Source organism: Podarcis cretensis (assembly GCF_951804945.1).
Source record: "Podarcis cretensis genome assembly, chromosome: 14".
In the NCBI taxonomy this organism is placed as follows: Eukaryota; Metazoa; Chordata; class Lepidosauria; order Squamata; family Lacertidae; genus Podarcis; species Podarcis cretensis.
In genome coordinates, this window is record NC_137183.1 from 7,234,238 (window position 1) to 7,260,863 (window position 26,626).

General features: G+C 46.0%; 1 protein-coding gene across 1 annotated transcript in view; it reads left to right on the plus strand.

Annotated features, from left to right (window-relative positions):
- Positions 1-13,693: 13,693 nt before the first annotated feature.
- WDR72 (WD repeat domain 72) overlaps positions 13,694-26,626 on the plus strand; it is an 82,359-nt gene continuing 69,426 nt past the window's right edge. The window contains exons 1-3 of the mRNA XM_079953204.1: positions 13,694-13,793; positions 23,147-23,313; positions 24,509-24,615. Of these exons, the coding sequence (XP_079809330.1) occupies positions 23,158-23,313; positions 24,509-24,615 (263 nt within the window). The 5' untranslated portion in view covers positions 13,694-13,793; positions 23,147-23,157. The remainder of the gene's footprint in view (positions 13,794-23,146; positions 23,314-24,508; positions 24,616-26,626) is intronic.

The window sequence follows — 26,626 nt, forward strand, 5'->3', positions numbered from 1 at the left end:
CTATCTATCTATCTATCTATCTATCTATCTATCTATCTATCTATCATCTATCTATCTATCTATCTATCTATCTATCTATCTATCATCTATCAATCTATCATCTATCTATCTATCTATCTATCTATCTATCTATCTATATCTTCAAAATAAAAACGGCAACCCAATACCCCCCCCCCAAAGAAGAGCCACATTTTAAAAAGAGCATAGGATGTCAATCAGATCAACCAAAGGCCTGGTTAAAAAGGAACATTTTTGCCAGGTGCCTAAAGGTGTATAATGAAGGTGCCAGGTGAACTTCCCTGGGGAGAGCATTCCACAGACGGGGAGCCACTGCAGAGAAGGCCCCATTCTCATGTTGCCACCCTCCGGACCTCTCAAGGAGGAGGCACACAGAGAAGGGCCTCAGAAGAAGATCTCAGGGTCCGGGTAGGTTCATGTGGAAAGAGGCAGTCCTTGAGGTATTGTGATCCTGAGCCATTTAAGGTTTTATACGTCAAAACCAGCACTTTGAATATGGTAGCTTCCTGTGCATGGGCTGCTGCAAGTTGGGTGACAGATGCTGTGAGGTAAGTGGATGAGGAACCCCAAGACCAGCTGCAGTGTATGGCTGCTCTTTGGGTGTGGCACAAACTGGAATTGGGGTCTTGTATCACTTGAGACCCCAGGAGCTTCCGTTTGGTTGAGCTACTCTTTGCTTCTGGCTGTTTTGATGGGGCAGAATCCTTATCAAAAGCTGAACCAGGTTCATCTGGCCAAACCATCTGAGTGAAGGGGTTTACAACAAAAACAACACCCCCACCCTGCCTGACAAAAAAAGGTGCCTTGAGCTGACTTTAAGGAATCTCAAGCAAGGCAATGCCAGCAAACTACCAGAGAAAGTGAGCAAAACAAGATGCCCATTGCATGTGGCTCTCTTCTTGTTTCTCCTTTTCTGCCTTCCCATCATGCAACGCAGGCAGGAAAGAGGAGAAGCCAGGCAGTTTGGAGGTTTGGGGTGCCAAAGAGGTGGTGTGGACCAGAATGCAGAATCTGCAGTTTGAATGGGCCAGCTAAATCTTTGGCAGCTGGCAGAGGAGCAAAGGAGTCGTGTCACTGAGATGCCACCAACATCAGAGCAAGACAAGAAGAAAGGAACAGCGCCCTTCCAGCCACTCTCTTCTCCTGAGCAGGCAAAGGACATCAAAATAGTCTGAGGACTGCTGGGTCAGGTGAAAGAGGACTTCTCTAGTCCAGCACCCAGGTTGCCACTGTGGACAACCAGAGGCTTCTGATACACACTTGACCACCATCATACCGTATTTGGTCCATACCTTTACTGTCTTCCAACAATCCTTAGATGGAAAGACTGACATACCTCACTCCCCCACAACTGAATTTCCTCAGTGCCACATGCCACATCCATGTGGACTACTGGCACCCAAAATGGCTTCCACAGTCTGGCTCTGACTGACGGAACAGGTGGAGCGGCAGAAGGTGGGGGGAATCAACAGATTTCTGACAGCAGGAAACTGGCTCTTCAGAAATACCCACTTCCTTCAGTGCAGGAAACTATTTTGCCTTGGATTTTGATAACAAAGAGCAGCAGCCATTAAGTAACACCACATTAACCTGCACACCTAGAGCGAGCTTGTGCTCTTCTCCTGAGTTCACAGCCCTACCCAACGCCAGATGCCTGCAGACTTTCAGTGATTTCCTTACAATTACCCAGCAAGGCATTTAGGGGGAATTCGCATCTGCTTTATGCTTTGTCATCTCGCAATCTCTCTCCCTGCTCCTCCCCTGGGAAGAAGATGTTTACTCCTGTCTGCATGGGGACCGACTGGAGAGCCACGTAAAGCAGCCGTGCTAAGGAAGCAAAGAGGCTGGCGGAGGCAGCAGTTTTGCAAGGCTGGGAGTGGGGACCAGCATCATGAATGAAGAAGCAATCTCTGTGTTGTTGTTTTTTAAAAACATACCCACTATTGCCAAATTGTGAGATGGGGGACGGGGGGGGGGGGGCGGGACCAGAAATCATTTGTGGGGGGAGGTGCAGTCTTGTGTTACCATCTCTCCATTGAAATACTCGTGTACAGAAATGATGTAATCCCCAAGACCATTCTGCAGAGATTGGGAAGGGATGGTTTTGGGTTTTTTGTAATTTTTAAAAATTAGTTTTCCAATATATCGCCCCCTCAAAATAGCCAAATGATAACAACAACAATTAATTCCCAAATTATACCATTATCAAAATGCCAATTAACTTCCACTTAATACAGTTTCGTTAAAGTAACTCCCTGTCTGGTGGATTGGGTGCATTTCCGATCTTATATCATTGTGTTCCATAATCTTAATTAATATCAATTACATTTCAGTTATAATAATAATCCCTTAGTCAACAGCTACATAATTAATGATTTCCATTCATGATGTTATAATATATAAATTTATAAAGCTTCAAGTGAGGAACTCAAACTATTATCTTCCTTCTGCCCTGCATGTGAAAGCTGTTATGTCCATGGAGATTCCTTCTGTCCATATATGTTGTTGCCTCTTTCACTTCCCAGTTGTTGTTTTCTCCCATAGTGATGTGGGCCAGAACTGAATCTTGAAGTTTCTCAGAGGTCTTATCTCTCCATCCCTTGCTTTGTTGTCTTGGAGCAGGCAACTGTCAGGTGAAAACCATTCTATCTCACTAGTAAAACATGTCACAGATCTTTGTCATTTTTTTCTCAGCCTAGGAAAGGGTGGGCAATTTTCAAATGTGCTAAAGATTTAATACTACTTTCCAACTCCCAGAACTTTTGCAGCATTCTTATCTCAGCCCCATAATTCTTTTCCTTTCAGCTAGAGATTTATGGCCCAATTAAACTTTATCTTAGATTACATTCGTCAGTAGCACAAACAAATCTCAGTCTCTTTTTCCTTGTCTGTTGTTTTTAAACAGAGGAGAGGGGAATTACTCCATCTTTCCAACACAGTAATACTTGAGCTTCCCCACTCCTCCTTTCTTCATTTCAAATCACACATAGTTTCCATTTTTGCTTGTTAATTTCAATATTATTCCAACATCCCTTCCTCACTTGTAAATATCTTTTTATTTTTTGTTCTGGAGAGGGTTGCCAAATCATAAATACATAAAAAAAACTTAGAATAAACAAACTGTGGGCTTCCCTCTCCCCAGTGGACTCACACTGAAGAAAATCTTATCTCACTCCAAACCTTTGATCCATGTAACTGATATGTTCCACAGTATGTTGTTGCAACCCTTTCCCATCACATGCTGGTACCTTAAAGTCAATTAAAAATCAAATTAAACGGAGAACCGCTGCTTCTTAATCTTAATCTTAATCTTCTTAATTCTTAAGGAGGGTTTTCGCCAGACGAAGTGCTTTTGCACTCAGCGCCTTCCTGCCTCCCACATTCCATGCCAGAATGAAAGCCAGGTACCGAGACGAACTGCGAGTGAAGCCCATTCCCCCCATCCCTGGGGGGGAATTTGCGAAGATGATTTACCCTCTGTCATCCTTGTTTTTCATTCCCCGACAATCCCCCACTATCATGGGGGCTGCCTCCATTAAGGCAGGCTGGACTGGAAGCCTGGAAAAGGATGGGTTTTGACCAGGGGTTGTATCCCATACCTTCCAACATTCCTCAGATGAAAGTAGGGACATTTCTCACTCCCTGCCCAAATGGGCCCTACTCAATGGAGAGCCAGTGTGGTGTAGTGGTTAAGAGCGGTAGTCTCGTAATCTGGGAAACCGGGTTCGTGTCTCCGCTCCTCCACATGCAGCTGCTGGGTGACCTTGGGCCAGTCACACTTCTTTGAAGTCTCTCAGCCCCACTCACCTCACAGAGTGTTTGTTGTGGGGGAGGAAGGGAAAGGAGAATGTTAGCCGCTTTGAGATTCCTTAAAGGGAGTGAAAGGCGGGATATCAAATCCAAACTCTTCTTCTTCTTCTTCAACCCCCCCATGCCCACCCCTGAGTACTTGTTGTCAGAAGAAGGGCAAGTGCCCCCAGCACTATACAAACAGGGCCCAGCACCCACCCACACCACTCCATCCAAAGAAAACTCCTTAATCCCAATTTTATTTCATTTTATTCTTTGGTAGATGTACAAAAAGAAAAACACACACCAATAAATAAATTTTAGAAAGTGGCAGGATTAGACACGGATACACAAAGCTTTTTTTTAAAAAAAAAACAAAAACCAAGATTCCTTCCGTTCCATTCTGCTCCACTCTCTCTTTCTTCCCATCCAGCCTAAAGCGGCTCTGCCCTCTGCCTGCCCCTTAGAGCCAGCGCATCATGTGGGGCTGGGTCTTGGTGGTGGCAGCCTCTCCTCCTCCTTGCCCACTCTCCAGTAGCCACTACGCACTGCCCAAGGGAGGAGCCCAGCAATGGTGGCCATGGAGAGGCCATGGAGGGGGAACCAGATGTTGCCTTGCACCTGCTGCCACCCGGGACAAACACCAGCTCCACTTCCTCCCCAAGCTTGGTGGTGGCAGCACTGGCGGGGGAAATAGGGACATTCTGGGATCAAATCAGAAGCCAGGATGGCTGTTGTAATTCTGGGACTGTCCCTGGAAAATAGGAACGCTTGGAGGGTATGGATCCTTAGATAGGGTTGTGTGTCAGACCCCCCAAAAGATGTTCCATTTTTCTAATATTTGTAATAAGCTTCCCACGAGTGTCTATCACAAAAGCTATTTCATTCCTCCTTTCTGCTTGATCAAACTGGGCCAGAGGTTGGATGTCCACTTCCTTGTTCAAAAGTTTCATCTTGGCAGGTTACCAAATTACCTGGTTCTCTGCCAGAGATGGCAATTGAATTCTTATCTCTCTTCTGCGGACATGGATCACAACTGCAAGACCGAGATAAGATAACGATGACAGGCGCCAGCCATTACCTTTGTGGTTTAACTTTGGAATCTTCATACTCTTGCGGCAAAGTCTTTTAAAATATTGCCCTGAAGGTATTTGGAGGATTCTAACATGGCAGATTAACATAAAGTTGCCACCTGGCTTTGGATTTTTGTCCGAAGGATCTTAGAGAAGCCTTCAAGGCCTGCAAGGACTTCATTTGCTTACTTCACAAGATTTATATACTGCCTGATTGAAATAGTAAAACCGCAAAGCTGTTTACAAGACCTGATAGCCCCTTTCTATCTGGTTAAGGTGACCAGAGTGAAGTTGTGATGAGAAATTGAGGTAGCGAGGAAATTGAACTGAGGAGTTGATTATATGCTCCAAAAGAAATATATTTTATCAGCAGAGGAGCTGGAGCCCCAGACAGAATCTGCCAGGCCCTTTCTAAGATTTTCTTGGCAGACACGAAAGCCGGCTGCCACACTCAATGCTGAATTTGTGACCCAAGAGGCAAACTTCTCCTCCCTCTTTGGCTCCCACAAGTCCAACTCTCCACTTCCCAATTTCTTTTCTCCACCCAGCTCCGAAATTAGTACTCAGGTTCCAAACTTTTGCTTTCTGCTGCCTGGGCTGAATCTCCTTGAATTAATCGTCTCCTGTAGAGCTAGGAACGAAATCCCCACTGACAGTGAAATGAACCACTTGTCAGAGGCATGAGACAAAACCCAGCCTGTGATTGGCATTTCTGGAAATCCCTGAGCCACCCGAGGCCTGACAATGTGCCCTCTTAACTTAGCAGCTAGAAATGACATTTCAGCCAAAAAAGCATGGGGGGAGCATCCACCCCACTTTCAAAATCTTTCATGCATCAGATTCAGGGCACAGAAATTTATAGAAATGTGTTTCTTTTGGACTGAGAGACATGGGTTGTTGTTGTTGTTTTGCTCTTTTTGCAATTTTTTTGAAAAATCTCAAAAAAAGAAGAAAAAAAGAAAAGTTTCTGAGCTATTTTTAAGGAAAATTGCAAAAATTTACACTTCCAACACAGGCGAATCTCTCTCTCTCTTTTTTTTATAGAATATTTATTAAAGTTTTCAAGAAATAATACAATATAAACTGAAAAAGAATAAGAAAAAATAAAAAGATAGCAACAATACAAAAAAGAAAAACACAGAAATACAAAAATAGTTAAAAACACATAAATTTTCCATCACTTATTTTCTTTTAACTTATTTTCTAGACCTCCTCATACCTCCCTTTCTTGTATTCCAGTTCAAATTGTTAGTTCAACAAATCCTCACCATTAGTTTGTACTTTTTTCTGAACATTATTTTTCATATCTCTTGTTATGGAAGGGGGGGGGCATGTCTTCTTCACCTTCTTCGCTACAATATATTTGCTCAATTTCTCTAGGACTCCATCACCCCTCCCCTGTCCTCCATAATCCCTCAAGGTGTCAAGACCCTAATCCTGTCAAATCGCTCTGATCAGCCTTTCCTCCAGGCAATGTCAGGTGGCAGACTGGACCATTGTCTTCTCATCCCCAATACTCAGGAAGTGTTTATCTGCGCATATCTCCGACTCTGCATATTCCCCCCTCCCTCCTCCATATGTTAATCTGTGTAACCCAACCTCCCTTTAATATATTCATGATGTAATCTGTGTAACCAAACCTCTCTTTAATGTATTCATGACGTGTTTTGCACTGTATTCTGGGACATGGAGGGAGTTTCAAAAACTCATGTCACCCCTTTCTGACTGTTCAATCTCGCCTTGAACCTGTTGCACAATAAACTTGGATCTTCTGCAGTTTGCTCCTGTCTACGGCTGAGCTCATTTTTCTCCGCAGGGACCCACGGACTTAGTCCAATGAGCTGGGTGGCAGAGCAGCCTCGCACTCAGATTTTGCCGTAACACTCTTAAGCATTACTGCTGGAAACCACTTAATTCCTGTCCAACATCATCCTAACATTCCTTAATTTTACAATATTTCTGCAAATAGTCTTTGAACCTCTTCCAATCTTCTTCCGCCAAGTCTTTTCCCTGGTCTCGGATTCTGCCGGTCAACACAGGTGAATCTCAGCTATGTCCGGGAATTTTGGACATACGGCAACCCTTACAAATGGACTTTTGCCCAAGGGGTCTCCACAACCAGCCATCTCCCTCTTTTTGTGGGTCTCATAGGAGCAGCCACCACAGCCCCCTCCCCTCCCCAGTGCTATTTTCCTAGAAAAAAGAGTTGCCTGAACTCACCATGAACACCTCTCTTGTTCTGTTAGAATGGCAATGGTGCCAACCTGAGAGGTGCCGGAACTGAGTTCCTCTGAGTTCCAGCTGGAGAAATAAAGCCTGACCCATACCTGAGGCACCATGAGGTCTTATGTAATGGAATTTTAAGGTCATATATATATATATATATATATATATATATATATATATAATAAATGTTCATAAATGTACCAATGTCTGGAGCAGCACAGGAAGACCTTCCTGAAACCATTTTCACTCCCTGAAACCATTTTGACTCCCAAACTAACCAAATGTTTTCTCTGCAAGGAGGGAGGAGGTGAGGGAACTTTCCCATTGTCTCAGGAAGTGGGTAATCACCAGGCAATCAGATAAGGCAGTATCAGAAAACCTGCCAGACAGGAAAAACAACAACACTCAAATTTCTGCTGTAGACCGCCTTTTCCATGATGTAGGTATGATGTTTGTGGGGGGTGGTCTTTGGTTACACCCCTTCTGTGATGTATGTATGATGTATGGAGGGGTGGTCTCGAGCTCCAGGGCAGGGAATTTAAAATGTCTATATAAGGGCAGGCACACCTGGGTTCAGGGTCCTCCTCCTTTCCTGCATGTGAGGGGAGCACCCTGTTGCAACAGATCAATAAAGATCAGGCTTACTAGCTGCTTTGCTTCTCAATATTCTCTGGTTGGCCTCTGTTATTTTCTCCTACCAATAGGGAACCCACGTAAGGACTCTATACGGGCTCTTGGATACCCAGTAAGGGAAAAAGGGCAGATTTTGTTTACAACACTTGCAACCTGGCTGGGAATCCTGGGGGCAGTGCTTGTGGCACTCCACTGCCCCTGGCTGACCCTCCTGCCTGGGTCTGTCCCTCCACCCACTCTGGGAACCTCCACCCCTCTTTTCCCACCAACTGGCCATTAATGCAATGCTGGCAGCTGAAGTGAACTTGGGCTGTGCCACCAAAGATGCCCTCTTGGGAAGATGAAAAAATGAAAAGCATCAAGTGGAGGGGTTGAAATCCCCCCCCCCACAAAGGGTAAGGGGAGTATATGAGACGTTCTGGGATGGCATCTGATCCGCTTCCTGCCTGACCCCTAGGAGGCAGTTGATGGACCATGCGAAGCAATCCTTGCTGGCTTGTCTGTGACATCAGTTGGACAGAGGAGCCATCATTGCTTCTTTATACACAAGAACCAAAGAAAGCTCCTCACAACTGAACACTGTGTGGAAAGCATCCTGTGCATCCTTCATCAGCCAGTGGTTTGGCAGTCTACCATGCTCTGAGTCAAAATAAGTGGTTGCTTCATGGCTGCCATCATAAAACAGGATGCAAGTTGCCTCATCAACTTCTTCAGAAGTTTCTTTCTTCCTCTCCCTCTGCCCGCTTCTCCCAACCCCCTCACTCCTGTTGTTTGGCATCCAGGGAGCCCTTTAACCAGCCCCTCATCTTTCCGGAATGGACTCAGCCTCAAGGAGTTACCTGGCAGGCCTCTGCTTTGAATGCTGTGCTCAGCACCCTCGAGTCACAAAGAACAGGGAGACAAAGGCAGTTGAACATGTCCAGGTTTTTGTTGTTGTTGTTGTCGTCCTGATCCAAGTGGCAGCCTGATAAATGGATAATGTAGTAAAGCTGGGGGTTGGGGGACAGGACACCCAATATAAAATCACATAGTACCCAACTGTGGATGTCCTGAAATGCATTGTGTAAACAAGTTTTTAAAATTATTATTGAAATGGGTGTGTGTGTGTGTGTGTGTGTGTGGTGATTTTGCTGGGCGCCATCACCACACCCCCTACTTCTGTTGGGGAGGTCTCCTTGGTGGAGCCCTGGTGGGGTGGGGTGTGATACACCCCTCTTTTTTAAACAACAACAACAACCACACAATGATAACCCATTGTTGTGTGCAAGTCTGGCATACTGAAAAAATTGTATCTCAAAAGTTAAAAACTTGGCCACAGACACAGGTAAGCACATACCTGCCGACATGCCTCAGGTTCCTAGAACATTGGAGGGGGAGATTCTAATTGAGGGGAGGGGTCCCCAAAGACACCCCATTCTAGCAATGCCTGCTACTGGGGACCTGGAACACTGAGATCACTCAATGAAAAATGCTCATTTGATAAGAGCTCAGTTGAAAGTGCTCGTGTGTGGATGCACATGCACAAAAGCGCATATGGGGGAGGGAGGCTCAGATCTTTGTGACCCACAGACATAATGAACCCCAGTGCTGAATTCCTCTGGCAAACAGAATCATGTCTCCCCAACTGAGCCCTCGAAAGGTGATGTCAGAGTGACCTCTGGTGGACCTGCAGAGAATTGTGCTTTCCAGAAGAAAACAGGAAAACAGGTTTAGTGAAGAAAACAAAGAGCTGCAATACAAATAATGCACAAACTCCCCCCACTCCTGCAAAAGAAATCTGTTTGCCAGAATGCTAAACGCAAATACATAGCTGGACACAATCCTAAATCGTATTCAGAGTAGGCCCATTGCAAAGAATGTGCTAAGTTATGCGACCCTCGAGCCAAGGAGATAAATAACTATACAACCTTTAGAAGACATCTGAAGGCTGTCCTGTATAGGGAGGTTTTTTTAACGTTTAATGTTTTATTATGTTTTTATATATGTCAGAAGCTGCCCAGAGTGGCTGGGGCAGCCCAGTCAGATGGCCGGGCTATTATTATTATTATTAATAATAATAATCACCATCAACATCATTGTCATGGAATAGTATAGGTAAAGGGACCCCTGACCGTTAAGTCCAGTCACTGATGACTTTGGGGTTGCAGCGTTCATCTTGCTTTATTGGCCGAGGGAGCCAGCATACAGCTTCTGGGTCATGTGGCCAGCATGACTAAGCCGCTTCTGGCGAACCAGAGCAGCACATGGAAACACCGTTTGCCTTCCTGCCAGAATGGTACCTATTTATCTACTTGCACTTTGATGTGCTTTTGAACTGCTAGGTTGGCAGGAGCAGGGACCGAGCAACGGGAGCTCACCCCGTCGCAGGGATTCGAACCGCCGACCTTCTGATCGGCAAGCCCAAGGCTCAGTGGTTTAGACCACAGCTGCCCCTATTTGCATCGGAAAAATGTTGGAAGGTATGTTAAAGAGGGCACTGATGCCAATGGTCCACTTTGAATATGACACAGGGACCCTCCAGGCATCCCTTGTTCTTCATGACGATTTGTGTTCAGTAGGGTATTGGTGAGGACTCACTGCCAATACTGCTTGAGCCTGCAAAAGGTTCTGGAAGGACAAACTGATCCATTTCCAGTTGGTGCATGCCTGGTAGCTTCCTGGCAGGAAAGGAGGGAGGGAGAGGGAGATTCTGGCAAGGTCAAGGCTGGGCTCCTATTCTGAGGCTCTTCACTGCAAAATGGCACATGCCGTTTCTCCATAGCTGTCAACCTTCCCTTTTTTTGCGGGAAATTCCCTTATTCCAGCGCTGTTTCCTGCTGCTTCCTGCTGCTATCCCAGACTGTTAGATATCCCATAGACTCTCCCCAGGACAGGTGATGCTGCTGATCCCTTATTTTTGAGGCTGCTGATCCCTTATTTTCAAATCTGAAAGTTGACAGCTATGCGTTTCACGCTTCACATTGCAAGGCACAGGCTGGCTGTGATGATGAGGAGAGATGCACCCACCCCCACCATTTGTGAAATTCTATCTATTATCACAAACAACAATGAGGGTTTATGCCCTGGAGGGTTTCCAGGGCGAGAGTTGGGGAGCAGGCCTCCCATTTATGTTTCCAAAACAAGGTAGAATGTTGATACAAAAGGGGGGATTTTTCATCAATACTCCATCACATTCTGCAAAAGATGACACAATAAATCCTTTGCCCTTGACATGTCTTCCCTGAAGGAATTTGAGTTGTTTTGTCTTTCAGTAGTGTTGACATCTGTCAACAAGGTTGTTAACCACTAATTAGCCGTCTGCAGCCCAAGAAGCTACCCCCCCCCAACTTGTGAGTGAGGCAAAAGTGAGCCAGCAAGGGAACCTTTAGTAGAGATCCTCAAGGTTTGACAAAGAGCGCTGGGCAAAGTCATACCCCCTCAGCCCTCCACAAATTGCCCAGTGTTCAAATATGGAGCTCATCACAAAACTGACCTCCTTTTCAGATGCTTGGAAAGTAGAGAAGTCTGCTTCATTTGAAAAGGTTCCAGGATACACAAAAGTACAGTAGCAGGAACAGCCAAAGCAGGTGCAGGGAAACATACACCGTTGCACAAACATGCACAAGAGGCCCAGCAGCTGATTTTAAGAGGTTTATGGAAGGTTTAAACAGGCAATAAAGCAAAGGCACATGAAATAAATAAATAGCTCAGTTCTATCTGTCCTGACACAGCTACTTCACAAAGAGACTTCTGATCTCCTCGTGAATTGCATGTTCAGAAAGACATTGAGGGGAGACAGGGAGTTGGCAACATGTCGGCTTTTAAGGGCCCCTGAACCTGTCAGGCTCTGATTGACAGGTGGATCTGTCTAGCCAGTAGAATGAAGGCCAAGGAAGGTGCTGTCAGTGGTCCATTAAGGCAAATGTGTGCTGCCCCACCAGCCTTAACCTGCCCTCGGCCAGCCCCCAACTATGTGCCTTCTTGCTTGTGCCAAGTCCAGGGGATGGTCCTGGCTGCCAGCTTTCTCCTCCTCCTCCTCCCTGTAGAACTCAGAGGATGAGGGCAAAATGAGAGCCAGTTGGCTCTGTCCGCCACTGACTCTGCCTCCATCGACTGTTGGTCTCCCTGCCTTCTGCCCACCAGTCACTGCTGGGTGCTGTTGGCCCCTAGGGAAGTGGAAACGGAGGCTGTTGAAGTATTCCTGTCTGCTGGATTTCCTCCCCTCCCCTCCTGAAGGGCAAAGTGACTACAGGAAACTTGGTGGGACTCCATGGGCTGTCTCCTCTGGGAAGCTGAGGGACTTGGAGGTGTTTAACTGCAGGTGTCTCAGGCCGGAAGGTAGCTGAGAACGAGAGGTGGCCCAGGATACAATATATTGTGAGACATTTGAGCAGCCCTTCAAATATTGCTGGTGGCCAGCATGGCCAATGGTCAGGGAGGGTGGTGGTGGTGGGCCCATGGTGGTGGACCCCATGGTATCTAGAGGGAACCCAGTTGGGAGGGGAGCATGTGGCAGGGGCAGAAGGGCACCAGCTGGGGTGAGAAGAATCTGACTTCCCCCTGTGATGTAATAGATGATATTACATGTAATAGATGGTCATTGGCCGGGGGTTTACCACCATTCCAACTAAACTTCACCTTTTCCAGAATCTGCTTCTCTTCACCCTAGTAAGGAACTGAACTCTGGCTGAAAAAGGAAGGCACCTCCATGCTGCTTCATTTGTCAGAATTATTATTATTATTATTTTAAATAATAATTATTAAAGTTTCAAAAAAATTACAAGAAGAAAAGAAGAAAAATCAAAAAATAAGCAAAAAATACAAAATACAAAAAAGTAAAAACAATTAAAAACAAATCAACCTTTCCATATCTTGACTTTCATTTACTTGTTTCCCTGACCTCCTCACACCTCCCTTTTTTGTATTCTAGTTCAATTAGTTATTTCAGCAAATCCTTTCCATTTTTACTTTTATCTTAATAATTTATCTTAATATATTATAACTTTACATTCTCACCTGTTAATAATCCATCTCTAAATACTCCTTTATAACATTACTGCTAACACCACATAACTTCATTCCAACTTCCTTCTAACATTCCTTAATTTTACAATATTTCTGTAGATAGTCTTTAAATTTCTTCCAATCTTCTTCTACCGACTCTTCTCCCTGGTCTCGGATTCTGCCAGTCATTTCTGCCAGCTCCATGTACTCCATCACCTTCATCTGCCATTCTTCCCGGGTGGGTAGCTCTTGTGTCTTCCAATACTTTGCGATGAGTATTCTTGCTGCTGTTGTAGCATACATAAAAAAAAGTTCTATCCTTCTTTAACACCAATTGGCCGACCATGCCCAGGAGAAAGGCCTCTGGTTTTTTCAGGAAGGTATATTTAAATACCTTTTTCATTTCATTATAGATCATCTCCCAGAAAGCCTTAATCCTTGGGCACGTCCACCAAAGGTGAAAGAATGTACCTTCAGTCTCTTTACATTTCCAACATTTATTATCGGGCAAATGATATATTTTTGCGAGCTTGACTGGTGTCATGTACCACCTGTATATCATTTTCATAATATTCTCTCTTAAGGCGCTACATTTGTCAGAATTAAATGCACCAGTCCTGAAGCCCTGTCTTTCATCTTAGGAAAGAGAGAGCTTGCACAGTCATCTTGTGGTAGTGGGGGCCAAGATCCACCCACCTCCCTGGCAGTGCCAAATCTCCTCCAAAGCAGGCTCAGCTATTCCACTGCAGCTCCAGGGAGAAGCTCAGGGCTGGGTGAGCCAAGCCCAGTTCCGGCCAGCTGGGACTGCTGGCCCAGAAGGTGCCCAACCCTCAGCCAAGGTCAGTCTCTGTCAGAGCAGGCAAGGGGGGGGGAGGGAGCGTCTTCTGGGCTCAGCCAGCAGCAGCAGGTGGAGACCCAGAGAGAGCTCCTCCTCCTGTGAACTGAGAAGAGCTCTAAGAACAGCAGGCTCCCCACAGGCAGGCTGGACCCATTTCCCAGCACCTGGCTGAGGAGAGGGAAGAGCCTGGATAGGAGCACACGTCCCCAGCACCGTGAAGAGCCTCAATGCTGGTGAGTTGGGGTTGCAGAACCCAGTCCTGGGAAAGAGTCAGAATCCCCCCTCCCTCCCTCCCTCCCTCCCTCTGTGTCCCCCTGCCCCACAAAGCCTCCCTGGCTCTGGGTCAGCATCAGCCCAGGGGAGTCAACAGAAAGGGGGTCCAATCTGGACACTGAGGGACTCACAGCCCACCTGATACCAACTGCCATGAGCTCTCCTCTCTTTCACTCCCAGTGGCTGGCAAGGAGGCTGTGCTAGTGTTGGGGCAGGGGACTCCAGTGTGGGTTCAGTGGAGGGATTTGTGCAGGCCCCTACCTGACCCCTGGGCCCTGGGCCCTCCCCTCCCTAGATCTTTGGGGTGGGCAGGGGCAGGCTCTGGAGAGCCTCCTTGCAGGGCCAAATTCAGGTTTGCCTTTCCTTGGAAACTTAGTGCCAGAAACCTGACACATACACTCATCTCAGTTTCTGGCACTATTCTAATATTCATCTAATGTTTAGTGGGTGGATTTCCCCCCTAAATTGATTTTTGAATTCTGAATTTATTGTTATTCACGTTTTATACTGTCTTTTATGCTGTTTTTTGTTGTATCAATTAAGTGTTTTAAATTTGTTGTTACCTGCCCTGAGCCCGGTTTTCTGAACCGGGAAGGCCAGGGTATTATTATTATTAATAATAATAATAATAATCCACCTGATTACAGAGGAGGTTGTATAGCTGCATCCTTTGTTTCGGGAGGGGGCTCCAGATGCTCTATCTGTCAGTACCCACCTGGGCATAAATAAAAAGGCCTTCGTCTCTGGGTCCTCCTTCTAATTCCATGCTGGTGTCATGGAGGGGCTGTGTTGGCAAGAGGTGGCAGGCAGGCATTTTCATTTTGGGATTCCCTTCTAAAAAAGGAGAGGTTCTGAGGCTTGGAGCTGCCTGCAAGCCCCATCCGTCCCTCAGTCCCAGACACAAAAAAGCACTCTGCATATGTAAAGAGGCACTCTGTTCTCTGGGATTACTGTTAAACCTCTGGCTTTCAAACTGTTCTTTGGGGTTGGGGAGGCAGGGAGGTTGCGGGCTTGTAGGGTGTGGTTGAAATGACATTCCAGCCCTTTCCCCCTCTTTCCTCCCTGTAGGCAGCAGCCCTGCATTAAGATGCCTTGCAAAGCCCATTAGTCATCCTTGCTGAGTGTTTACCCTAAACAGTGGCTGCCTAACAGGAAGAAGGAAGAGAAGGGGGGGGGGGGGTGAGAGAGAATGCAGTTCAGTCCCAAATGGAGAAGAATAAGAAGCAGGCAGAAAACTTGGGCCATGAGAATTGCCAGATCAAAACAGTTGAGTTCTGATGATCTGGGGATTCAGTTTCCCCTCCCCTGCTGGACAGAGCCACAAGGTTGTGTGTGTGTGTGTGTGTGTGTGTGTGTGTGTGTGTGTGTGCATTTCAGAAGTGTGGCCCAGGCTTTGCTTCCTGCTCTCCCTTCCTGATGGACCATAAATGCTGCTCTTGTGTACTGTTTCAACATGACCGGATGCTTCTGAGGAGCAGGAACCAAGACATGGCCTGTAAGATCTGCTTGGCAGGGTTTGGGTGTAAAGAGAGTTCAAGGTCACAGGAAGGCTCCTTCTGGCACCTCTGCTTGACATCTGGGAGCATTTGGGGTCTTCTCACTGGGTTGACTTGCTTCAGACCCCTTTGCTTTGATTATAGCCCATTTTGTCCATTTGGGGTGCAGATATTGCTGAACTCCAGCTCTCCTCAGCAACCAGCATGGCCAGTGGTCAGGGAAGGTTTCCAACAACCTCTGATCAGTCCCAGGATCCCTAAACCTGTGTACTGTTGAAGCCTGTGGAAATTCGAGGTCCCATCTGATAGCTTAAGCATTTGAGAGAACATTATTTTTCCTTTATGAGCTTTTTCTTTAAAAGTTCAACATTTATGAATCATCATGGGGGAAACACTGTTAAACAGCTGGACCCTTTTGAATCATTTACCGGAATTCATCATGTTCAACCTGAGGCATAGCTCAGTTGGTAGAGGATGAGACTCTTAATTTCAGGGTCTGGGGTTTGATCCCCATGTTGGGTGAAAGATTCCTGTATTGCACAGGATTGGACTAGATGATCCCTGTGATCCCTTCAAACTCTTATTTATTCTATGATCATTCACCTTTTTCTAAAGCATTTTGTGTGCAAAGAGGTCTTGTAACAATTGCAAAACTTTGCATGTAGCCATGTGTGGGCCGTATGTATCAGCCACAGTTGAATTATATGGCGAGAGAGAGCCTGGTGTGTGTGTGTGTGTGTGAGAGTGAGGGGGGGGGGGACTTTGGTAGTGCCTTCCTGCAGGCTTGTAGAAGATGTGTTCAGAGATTCTTCTTCTCTTTTCACTGCCCTGTTCCCCAGTTTAGAAGCAACATAAACTATTTTAATTAATATTGTGTCACCAAAAGGGCTTGAGATGGCCAATTGAATTCTACCAAGATATAGTATTTTGATGAAAACATATCTTTATTGATTGTTGAAGATGAAAATCATTCTTAAAATGCAATCCAGAGAAAAATCATATCCCCCCGAGAAAATTCCTGAGTGGCAGGCCAAGATTAACATCATAAAATTGAATTTGTGCTTCAAACCTTTGATGTAATCAGCAGCTGGAGGATGGTCTTGCCCTCGCGGTGCTCCTTCTGATGGTGGGGAATTATGGAGGGGAATGAAATAAGTGTTTCTGGTGCCACTCATCCTAGAAATACAAACAAGATATTACTGGCGGACCCTGGCTGGTTGAAATAGCCTATATTGATCCCTGGATCCAGCTCACTGTGAAAGAATGAGGGTGTGTGTGTGTGTGTGTGTGTGTGGGAAACGGCACCCATGGATGGCCTGGAGGTGGGGGAGGGAGATGGCTGTCACTCAGCAGGGACTCCTCTGGCCAATCAAAAAGGCAGCCATTGCAGGGCCCCAGGAGCCCAGCAGGTTGGAGCTTCAGGCAGAATCCGAGGAGGTCAAGAGCTCTTGCACATGAAACAGAGACGGATTTAGGGTAACACAACTGCTGTGGTCACCCCGAGTGCCATGCTGCAGGAGTGCCAAAACAATGCTATAGAACAGAGTGCACAGGGTGCTTTGTCACACAGGACACCACTGAAATTCAAGAACCCCAAGTCCACCACTGCACAAAAGGAAGTGGAAAGGCCAAGAGAATGTGGCAAGGGCTCTTTATGCTCAGCTGCTGAGCAAGAGGTGGGGCAAGATTTGGGGCAACTGACCCATCGCTGCACCATTGCACACATGATTATGCCCCCTTCCATAATCTGAAAAGAGCCCACAAGAACTCCGTGCCATTCCTAGCCTTCTGGTTATCCTGTGGGTTTAGCCTCCCCCTCCCAGGCCATTCTTCTGTCCCACCTCCTCAGAAATCAAAGCATTTCCATCACAGCAACAACAAGATGGTGGCGTGTGCAGATGCTGTGTCCCCAAACACCCCGGTAATAATATCATTAAGTTTGCAGATGATACAATGGTGGTTGGTCTAATCGCGGCTGGAGAGGGGTAGGCGGCCTATAGGAAGGAAGTCAAGCAGTTGGGGGAGTGATGCAGGAAGGACAACTTACTCCTTAACTTAAAGAAAACAAAAGAGATTATTGTGGACTTTAGGAAATGTAAATTGAATATTCAGCCACTCATTATTGAGGGGAAGTGTGTGGAACAGGTCTCGGTGTTTTGATTTCTGGGAATGGAGTTGAGAGATGACCTAACCTGGGGAGAAAACAGCAAAGACCTGATGAAGAGAGCACAGCAGAGGTTATATTTTCTGAGAATCCTCTGGAAAAATAATCTCTCAAACGACCTGTTGATGGCATTTTACCATTGTACTGTTGAGAGTGTATTAACTTATGGTCTCTCTGTGTGGTTTGGGAGCTGCACGGTCAGGGAAAAAACAATGTTGTCCAAGATTGTAAAAACTGCAGAGAGAATAATTGGGTGCACTCTTCCCACCTTGGTTCAAATCTATGCTTCCAGGTGCCATAAGAAAGCTGCAAAGATAGTTCAGGATAGTGCGCACCCCGGAAATGATCTCTTTCAGCTTCTGCCTTCTGGAAGAAGGTACAGGGTTATAAAGACTAGGACTAGCCACCTGAGAATAAAGAGTATTGTATTGTATTGTATTGTATTGTATTGTATTGTATTGTATTGTATTGTATTGTATTGTATTGTATTGTATCGCATCGTGTGACTTCTAACTTCTTCTGCCTCTGTAAATGAAAGCTGGTGTGTTCCATCTTAAAGTCCCCCAACTGCTCACTTCTGAAGACACACACTTCTTTGATATGTCCCTCTCATCTACCAGGAGTTGACGTAACAACTTCCCTTTAAGTTAACACCCAACCAGCTGCATCTCCTGGCTCCACAGGTCTTAAGAGCATCTTCCTGGCTAAGAGCAAACTCTGCCCATTGGCTGTGGCAAGCAGGCAGCTCGTCACTCATGGCCACCTGAGCTCAAACATCATGCATATGGCTTATGGACAGTGCTCCTTTCTTCCTGCCTTTGACCAGCTAAGGATGCTGCCTGCTTCATCCCACTCTGGAGTCATAGAATCATAGAATCATAGAATCATAGAGGTGGAAGAGACCACAAGGGCCATCGAGTCCAACCCCCTGCCAAGCAGGAAACACCATCAGAGCACTCCTGACATATGGTTGTCAAGCCTCTGCTTAAAGACCTCCAAAGAAGGAGACTCCACCACACTCCTTGGCAGCAAATTCCACTGTCAAACAGCTCTTACTGTCAGGAAGTTCTTCCTAATGTTTAGGTGGAATCTTCTTTCTTGTAGTTTGGATCCATTGCTCCGTGTCCGCTTCTCTGGAGCAGCAGAAAACAACCTTTCTCCCTCCTCTATGTGACATCCTTTTATATATTTGAACATGGCTATCATATCACCCCTTAACCTCCTCTTCTCCAGGCTAAACATGCCCAGCTCCTTTAGCCATTCCTCATAAGGCATCGTTTCCAGGCCTTTGACCATTTTGGTTGCCCTCCTCTGGACACGTTCGAGTTTGTCAGTGTCCTTCTTGAACTGTGGTGCCCAGAACTGGACACAGTACTCCAGGTGAGGTCTAACCAGAGCAGAATACAGTGGCACTATTACTTCCCTTGATCTAGATGCTATACTCCTATTGATGCAGCCCAGAATTGCATTGGCTTTTTTAGCTGCCGCGTCACACTGTTGGCTCATGTCAAGTTTGTGGTCAACCAAGACTCCTAGATCCTTTTCACATGTACTGCTCTCAAGCCAGGTGTCACCCATCTTGTATTTGTGCCTCTCATTTTTTTTTTGCCCAAGTGCAATACTTTACATTTCTCCCTGTTAAAATTCATCTTGTTTGTTTTGGCCCAGTTCTCTAATCTGTCAAGGTCGTTTTGAAGTGTGATCCTGTCCTCTGGGGTGTTAGCCACCCCTCCCAGTTTGGTGTCATCTGCAAATTTGATCAGGATGCCCTTGAGTCCATCATCCAAGTCGTTGATAAAGATGTTGAATAAGACCAGGCCCAAGACAGAACCCTGTGGCATCCCACTAGTCACTCTTCTCCAGGATGAAGAGGAACCATTGATGAGCACCCTTTGGGTTCGGTCAGTCAACCAGCTACAAATCCACTGAGTGGTAGCATAGTCAAGACCGCATTTTACCAGCTTCTTTACAAGAATATCATGGGGCACCTTGTCAAATGCCTTGCTGAAATCAAGGTAGGCTACATCCACTGCATTCCCTTCATCTACCAGGATTGTAATTCTGTCAAAAAACGAGATCAGGTTAGTCTGACATGACTTATTTTTCAGAAATCCACGCTGACTATTGGTGATCACAGCATTCCTTTCTAGGTGCTCACAGACTGTTTGCTTAATGATCTGCTCCAGAATCTTCCCTGGTATTGATGTCAGACTGACTGGGCGGTAATTATTTGGGTTCTCTCTTTCCCCCTTTTTAAAAATAGGGACAACATTTGCCCTCCTCCAGTCTGCCGGGACTTCGCCTGTTCTCCAGGAATTCTCAAAGATGACTGCCAGTGGTTCTGAGATCACATCTGCCAGTTCTTTTAATACTCTTGGATGCAGTTCATCTGGCCTTGGAGACTTGAATACATCTAGACTAGCCAAGTATTCTTGTACTATCTCCTTAGTTATTCTGGGCTGTGTTTCCTATGCTGAATCATTTGCTCCAAATTCTTCAGGTCGGGCATTGTTTTCTTTATCGGAGAAGACTGAGGCAAAGAAGGCATTGAGGAGTTCAGCCCTTTCTGTGTCCCCTGTTTGCATTTCACCATCTTCTCCTCTGAGTGACCCCACTGTTTCTTTGTTCTTCCTTTTGCTACGAACATACCCATAAAAGCCTTTTTTGTTGCTTTTAACCTCTCTAGCAAGCCTGAGTTCATTCTGTGCTTTAGCTTTTCTGACTTTGTGTCTACACGTGCTGGCTATTTGTTTGAATTCCTCTTTGGTGGTTTCCCCCCTTTTCCATTTTTTGTACACATCCTTTTTTAGTCTTAACTCAGTTAAAAGTTCTTTAGCTAGCCACCCTGGCTTCTTTAGGCACCTTCCATGTTTCCGTCTCATTGGTATTGCCTGAAGTTGTGCTTTTACAATCTCCCTCTTAACAAACTCCCAGCCATCATGAACACCCTTTCCTTTTAGTATTACTGTCCATGGGATCTCACCCAGCACTTCCCTAAGTTTTATGAAGTCGGCTTTCTTAAAGTCAAGAAATTGAGTCCTAGTATGCTTGGCTGCTCCTTTCCGCTGTATAGTAAACTTCAGAAGAGCATGATCACTCGCGCCTAATGATCCTTCCACTTCTACCCCACTAACCAGGTCATCAACATTGGTTAGGACCAGATCTAAAATGGCTGTTCCTCTTGTTGCTTCTCCCACTTTCTGGACAATGAAGTTGTCTGCAAGGCCAGTGAGGAATCTGTTTGACCTTATGCTCTTGGCTGAGTTTGACATCCAACAAATATCCGGGTAATTGAAGTCCCCCATTACTACTATCTCCCTTCCTTTTGCATGCTTGGCCATCTGTTCCAGGAGGGCATCATCTATGTCCTCCGTTTGGCCTGGGGATCTATAGTAAACTCCAAAATGAGGTCACTGTTATTCTTCTCTCCCTTAATTTTGACCCAAATGCTCTCACTTTGGCTTTGAGGTTCTAAATCTTGGATCTCTTCACAGGTATACACATCCCTGACATATAACGCCACTCCTCCTCCTTTCTTGTCTGGTCTGTTTCTCTGAAATAGATTGTATCCCTCCATTATTACATTCCAATCGTGGGACTTATCCCACCAGGTTTCAGTGATGCCTATTATGTCATATTTAGTTTGCTGTACCAAGAGCTCAAGCTCATCTTGTTTATTTCCCATGCTTTGCGCATTAGTGTACAGACATTGAAGTCCATTAATCATTCCCCTGTGTCTCTTATTTAAGGATTTTTTCCTCCCACCACTAGGTCTGCGTGCTGTTTGCTCTATTTGGTCTATGACATTTGGATGATCATCTTCATCAATTGATAGACTCCTGCCTTCAGGAGCACTGTCTCCCTCCCCCACATTAGTCGGTTTAAAGCCCTCCTGATGAGGTTTCTGAGATTTTTGGCAAAAACATTCCTCCCAACCATTGTGAGGTGCAGCCCATCGCTTGCCAGAAGTCCATCTTCAAGAAACTGCAGTCCATGATCTAAGAATCAAAACCGTTCCTGTTTATACCATTTGTGAAGCCAGCTGTTCACTTCCACTATTTTTCCCTCTCTCCCTGGGCCACGTCGTTCAACTGGGAGGACAGATGAGATGACAATTTGTGCATTTAATTGCTTCAATTTCCTGCCCAGAGCCTCGTAGTCTCTTTTGATCTTCTGGAGGCCATTGCTTGCAGTGTCATTGGTTCCCACATGAACCAAGAGGAAGGGGTATTTGTTAGTGGGTTTTATGATTCCTTGCAGTCGTTCAGTTACATCTTGGATCTTAGCCCCGGGGAGACAGCACACTTCCCGAGACATCTTGTCAGGCCCACAGATCACTGCTTCTGTTCCCCTCAGTAGGGAATCCCCTATCACTACTACACGCCTCCTCTTAGGTCTGGTCGGGGTTCTTCCGTGAGCTGTCCGTTCCAAGGTCGAGGACTGACTTTGCTGCTCGTCTTCATATACCTGGTCGACTGTAATGAGGGAGAGATCCTCAAATGGAGTCTGCTCTTCATCTTCCATGCTAGGGGAGAGGACCTCAAAGCGATTGTGTATTTCTAAACAATCAGAGCGAACCCTGGGCCTCCTACTTCTTTGAGTCATGTTTCTCCATATATCTGGCTCCTGTGTTGGTGAACTAGCCTCCTTCTCAGGGGAGTCCCCTGTCTCCTCCTTGGTGGAGGCGGTGTGCTCTGTTGCTTCCAAGAAGAGCTCCAGCTCTCTAATTCTTTGGAGTGTAGCTACACGTTCCTCCAGTTGCTGGACTTTGTCTTCTAAGAGGGCAATCAACATGCAATTGCTGCAGGTAAAGCTGCCTGCAACCTTTGGCGAGATGGCAAAAATTGCGCAGGAACCGCAGGCAACTGCAGCTGTTCCCTCACCCTCCATCTTGAGAACGTGTCGTTGGGGGTGGCTACAGCGGTCCTCCATCATAAAAAGCGTGAAGACAGGACAAATAACTCCCCCCCCAAAAAAAAACCTAGGTCTCCCCCAACAAACGTTTGAGACTAGCTCCCCTAAATCTAAAAAATGGATCAAACTGTGCACGCCGCTAGGCACGCACCGCTGCCCTGCAAGCTCTGATAAGCTTCTCCCACAGCTAATCACCTGCCTCAACATATGAGCATTTTGGGACTCTCTGCTATAGTCTGCAGCTAGATAGCTGTATATATTCTTTTTGTCTCTTAGATCCTATACTTAATTCTGGAAAAAAATGTTTCTTTCATCTGGTATTGAAGTGAGTTTCTGATGGGCTCCTTCACCAACTAAGGTGGGGCAAGTCCATGAAAAGTGAACTGTGTTGTGGCCTGCAGAGCAGGAAGGGAGTTGTCCTCATCCAGGAAGGTAGTTCTACCTTCCAAGTCAAGAGTGAGAGGACTAAGGGAGGCAGCGGCGGCACAAACATTGCCTTGCTTTTGTTGTGCAATTGGTAAGCACCTTGGTAAGAAGATGGACTCTAAATATATTCAGCAATTAAGAGAGGTCTCTGGAATAACCACATTTTCTTCCTCAGGTGCCAAACCACCCAAAACAATGGGGCCAGGCGGAGGGGAGAGAGTTCCAAGGGGTGGTGCAATGACCGAGAAAACTAAATAATAATAATCTCTCTCTATTCAACTGACCACTGAAAGCCCTTTCCTTTTGTTTTTAGGTTAGCTCACCATGAAGACCTCAGTTCAGCTTGTCACGTTGTGGGGTAACCGAGCCCCAGCTCACAGCATCACAGCCATCCTGATCACGGAAGACCAGAGAACCATTGTTACTGGGAGTCAAGAAGGACAAATCTGCCTCTGGGACCTGTCATCATCAGACCTGAAGGTTTGTGGTATTGCAGGGGAGTCAGCCACCTTGCTGCCCCATCCTATCCTGTCTTCCTTTCCTCTTTCCATCCCATGAGGCCTCTTATAGCTACCGTGCCCAAGACATGACACATCCGTGGTCAGAAATCCCTGTGGAAGAAACCCTTCTCAAATAATATTTCCCATGGTATATAAAACTATTAGCAGTACTATTTTTGAACAGCCACTTTAGAACACGGGCTTGTCGTGAGATACCAGAGGTTGTATGAATCTCCTTCCCCAGAAGGGCTCATAGTAACCCCAGAAGCACCAGTCCCCCTCTCCTCCTCTCAGCAGCAGGAAATCTGCTCTGTGTGGCCGAAGAAAAGCCACTTCCGCCCTTTGGAGGAGTTGGAGTTGTGGGCTTCACGGCCCCACCACACACGCGGTAGCTGGAACCCAGCCCCCATGCGATTGGGGGGATTCCTGGCCGCGTCACCTCCTGGCCAGCCAATCGGCTGGCTCTGGGGGTGTGGCCTGCCCGATTTAAACCAGGACGCGGCTGGGGATCTCCCTCTTTGCCGCCTGCCACCTGTTCCTGCTTTTCCCACCCTCCCTGCCTATAAGGTTTTCGTTCCTTGACCTTGCTATGGACCTTGGTTGGTCGCTGTTGAGGGGCCTGGTAGGAATTTTTCCACTTAGCAAATTGACACCAGCCTCTTGGTTTTTGCCTACCTTGTAGCAAATCGTCACAACTTTCTTGGTATTGGCGGTTAGGCATTGGTATTGCTCTGTAGATGGAAGAGGGGAGGTAGCGCCATCACCTGCCCCGCATATTGAAGGGTAGTCTGATAAAGGATTCCAGGGGGCGTGGCCCTGTCCAAAGCCTGGGGAGGTGGGGACTAAGGCACGCCCCCTGTTAGTGACCCCGGGGGAGTTTCTAGTTGATGTGCATCAGCAGGACTCCCCCTACTGGTGGTTAACCCTTCCTGGACTTCAAGTGGACGGGCTGAAGTCGGATATAGTCGGTTATGACCAATGCCTAAGCCAATACTGCTCATCACCTGTAACCAATAAAGTTGTGGCCTTATTTAGCCCATTAACCTTAACAATTGTGTCATGTGTCATTATTTCCATGGGGGGGGGGCGGCGGGAACTCGCCACGCAAGAATTTTTACTCGTGTGTCCTTAGAAAACAGCCACTCTGACATTGCTGCATGGTTTTGCTATTCTAGATTTCATCAAAGCAAATGCTCTTTGGTCACACGGCGTCAGTGACCTGCTTGGCCAAGGCGAGGGACTTTGAGAAGCATCCATACGTGGTCAGTGCTACTGAGAACGGGTCAGTCGCTTTGCATTTCCCATGACGTGCAAACATCTCTTCATTTCAACGATGGGAATTCCCAGAGTGGCAAGGAAGGATACAATCTCTTCTTGAACAGTAGGCTGGTGATTTGTGGCTTTGGGGAAGAGCGGTCCTTGCTAGACAAGATCCATCAGGAACATCTGGAGGAGCCCCATGGAAGATGGTTCTGCTACTCCTTCCCCAGGGGACAGTCTTGGGGGGAGAGTCCTTAGAGCATGAAGGTCTGGCAGATGTAGCAAAACAAAATGAGCTCTCCAATATGCCACAGCCTGTAAACATAAGTGCATATATAAAAAGCATGTTTTTGAGCTCTTCGGTCTCTGAATATGTGCACCTGAGAATGATGAATGCTTGTGTGAGATAAAATATTTTAAAACCACCCTTCACCCAAGGAGTCCTAGGCAGTATACAATAAGCATGAATAAAAGTATTCTTACACAACATAAACACAATAAAATCAGTGGCCTTCATAGCAAACAGAAAGGCAAAAACCCTAAAAACTACTGAGCAGGACTAAAGCAACATAATAATTTAAAATTCCTGGGCATATAAGAATGTCTTCTTAATCTAACATCCAAAAGATGTAGAGACAGCCCCAGTCTTACCCCTTTGGGGAGGGCATTCTGAAGCCACCACAGAAAAGACCAGGTCCTCCTGTCTTCATGCATCAAGAATGTTTGCTAGAGCGTGGTATTGGTTGAAGATTGTGAGACATTTTAAGTCAAGCTGCTGGCACACCCAGAGGTGCTCCTTCGGGCATTTGGGTTAATGCCAGCTTCTTGACCTGAGCTCAGAAGCCAGCCAGCCAATGTTGTTTGCTTTCAAAATATGAAAATACCTGGATGAAGCAGTTTAAGTACTGTAACGTGCTTCCATGAAGTAGCTTGTGTAGTTATAATTGTATGTGTCCTAGCAAATGTGATGAAAGTTGATGTTTACCAATAATGTGATGAGATAGGAAATAAATGTTTGGGCTTTGGACATTTAGATAAACCACTGGATTTCATCATAATAGTCATCTTGTCTTCCTAATCTCACTTTTCAAAATGAATTTCATAGTGGCATTAATAATAATAATAATAATAATAATAATAATAATAATAATTTATTTATACCCTGCCCATCTGGCTGAGTTTCCCCAGCCACTCGGGGTGGCTCCCAATTGAGTATTAAAAACAATACAGCATTAAAATTTTAATTGAAGGATTATAAAGGGTGAAGATATTTAAACATGTTATTGAGGCCCTTCACAGAGGCTGGTGCATCTGTGGACATTTCTAACAGAAGGTCATTCAGGTGGTCGGTCTGCAAGGTCCAAGATGTATCTTTCTGGATGTTTGTGATGATGCTGACAATCCACATAACATCACAATGGGCTGAGAAAGAAACAGAGAGGCTGCCAGGGGTTTGCGTGTATGGATGCACTAGGGTTTTCTTGCTCTTCAAAAGAATAGTGCCAAATTAAATAGATTTAGGCTGCATTCCTATACTGCACTTATTTCCAAGTAAATGTGCATAGGATTGGGCTGTGAAAACATTTTGATAGACCTAACAGAAGGCCTGTTTACTAAATTTGAAATAATTTGCACATAAAACAATAAAGCTTCAGCAGTATGAGCTCACGACCCTTGAATTCACATTGATGGTTCTGCAATGAGGTGCACATCTCACAGCTGTCCTCAGGGTGTCACTGTTTGTTCTTTGCCCAGATTGACACGTTTTCTGAACAGCCCTGATCCTGGGCAGAGAGAAAGGGGAGGGAGGATGCTTTGCAAAGCAGGCAGTTCAAGTTTAGTGAAATGAAAATCACTTTCTGCTCTTCCAGTAAATGATAGCTGCAGTGACAAGTTGACGAGCTGTAATGGGAGCCATAATGGCCGCTTTTGTCACAGGCCTGTCGTGCCCTTGCAGGTAGCTATGGCAGCAGCCAGCTGCAATTTCCAAAGCAAAGTGAGGCTGTGCTGCTGCTGCTGCTCCTGCTGTCTGG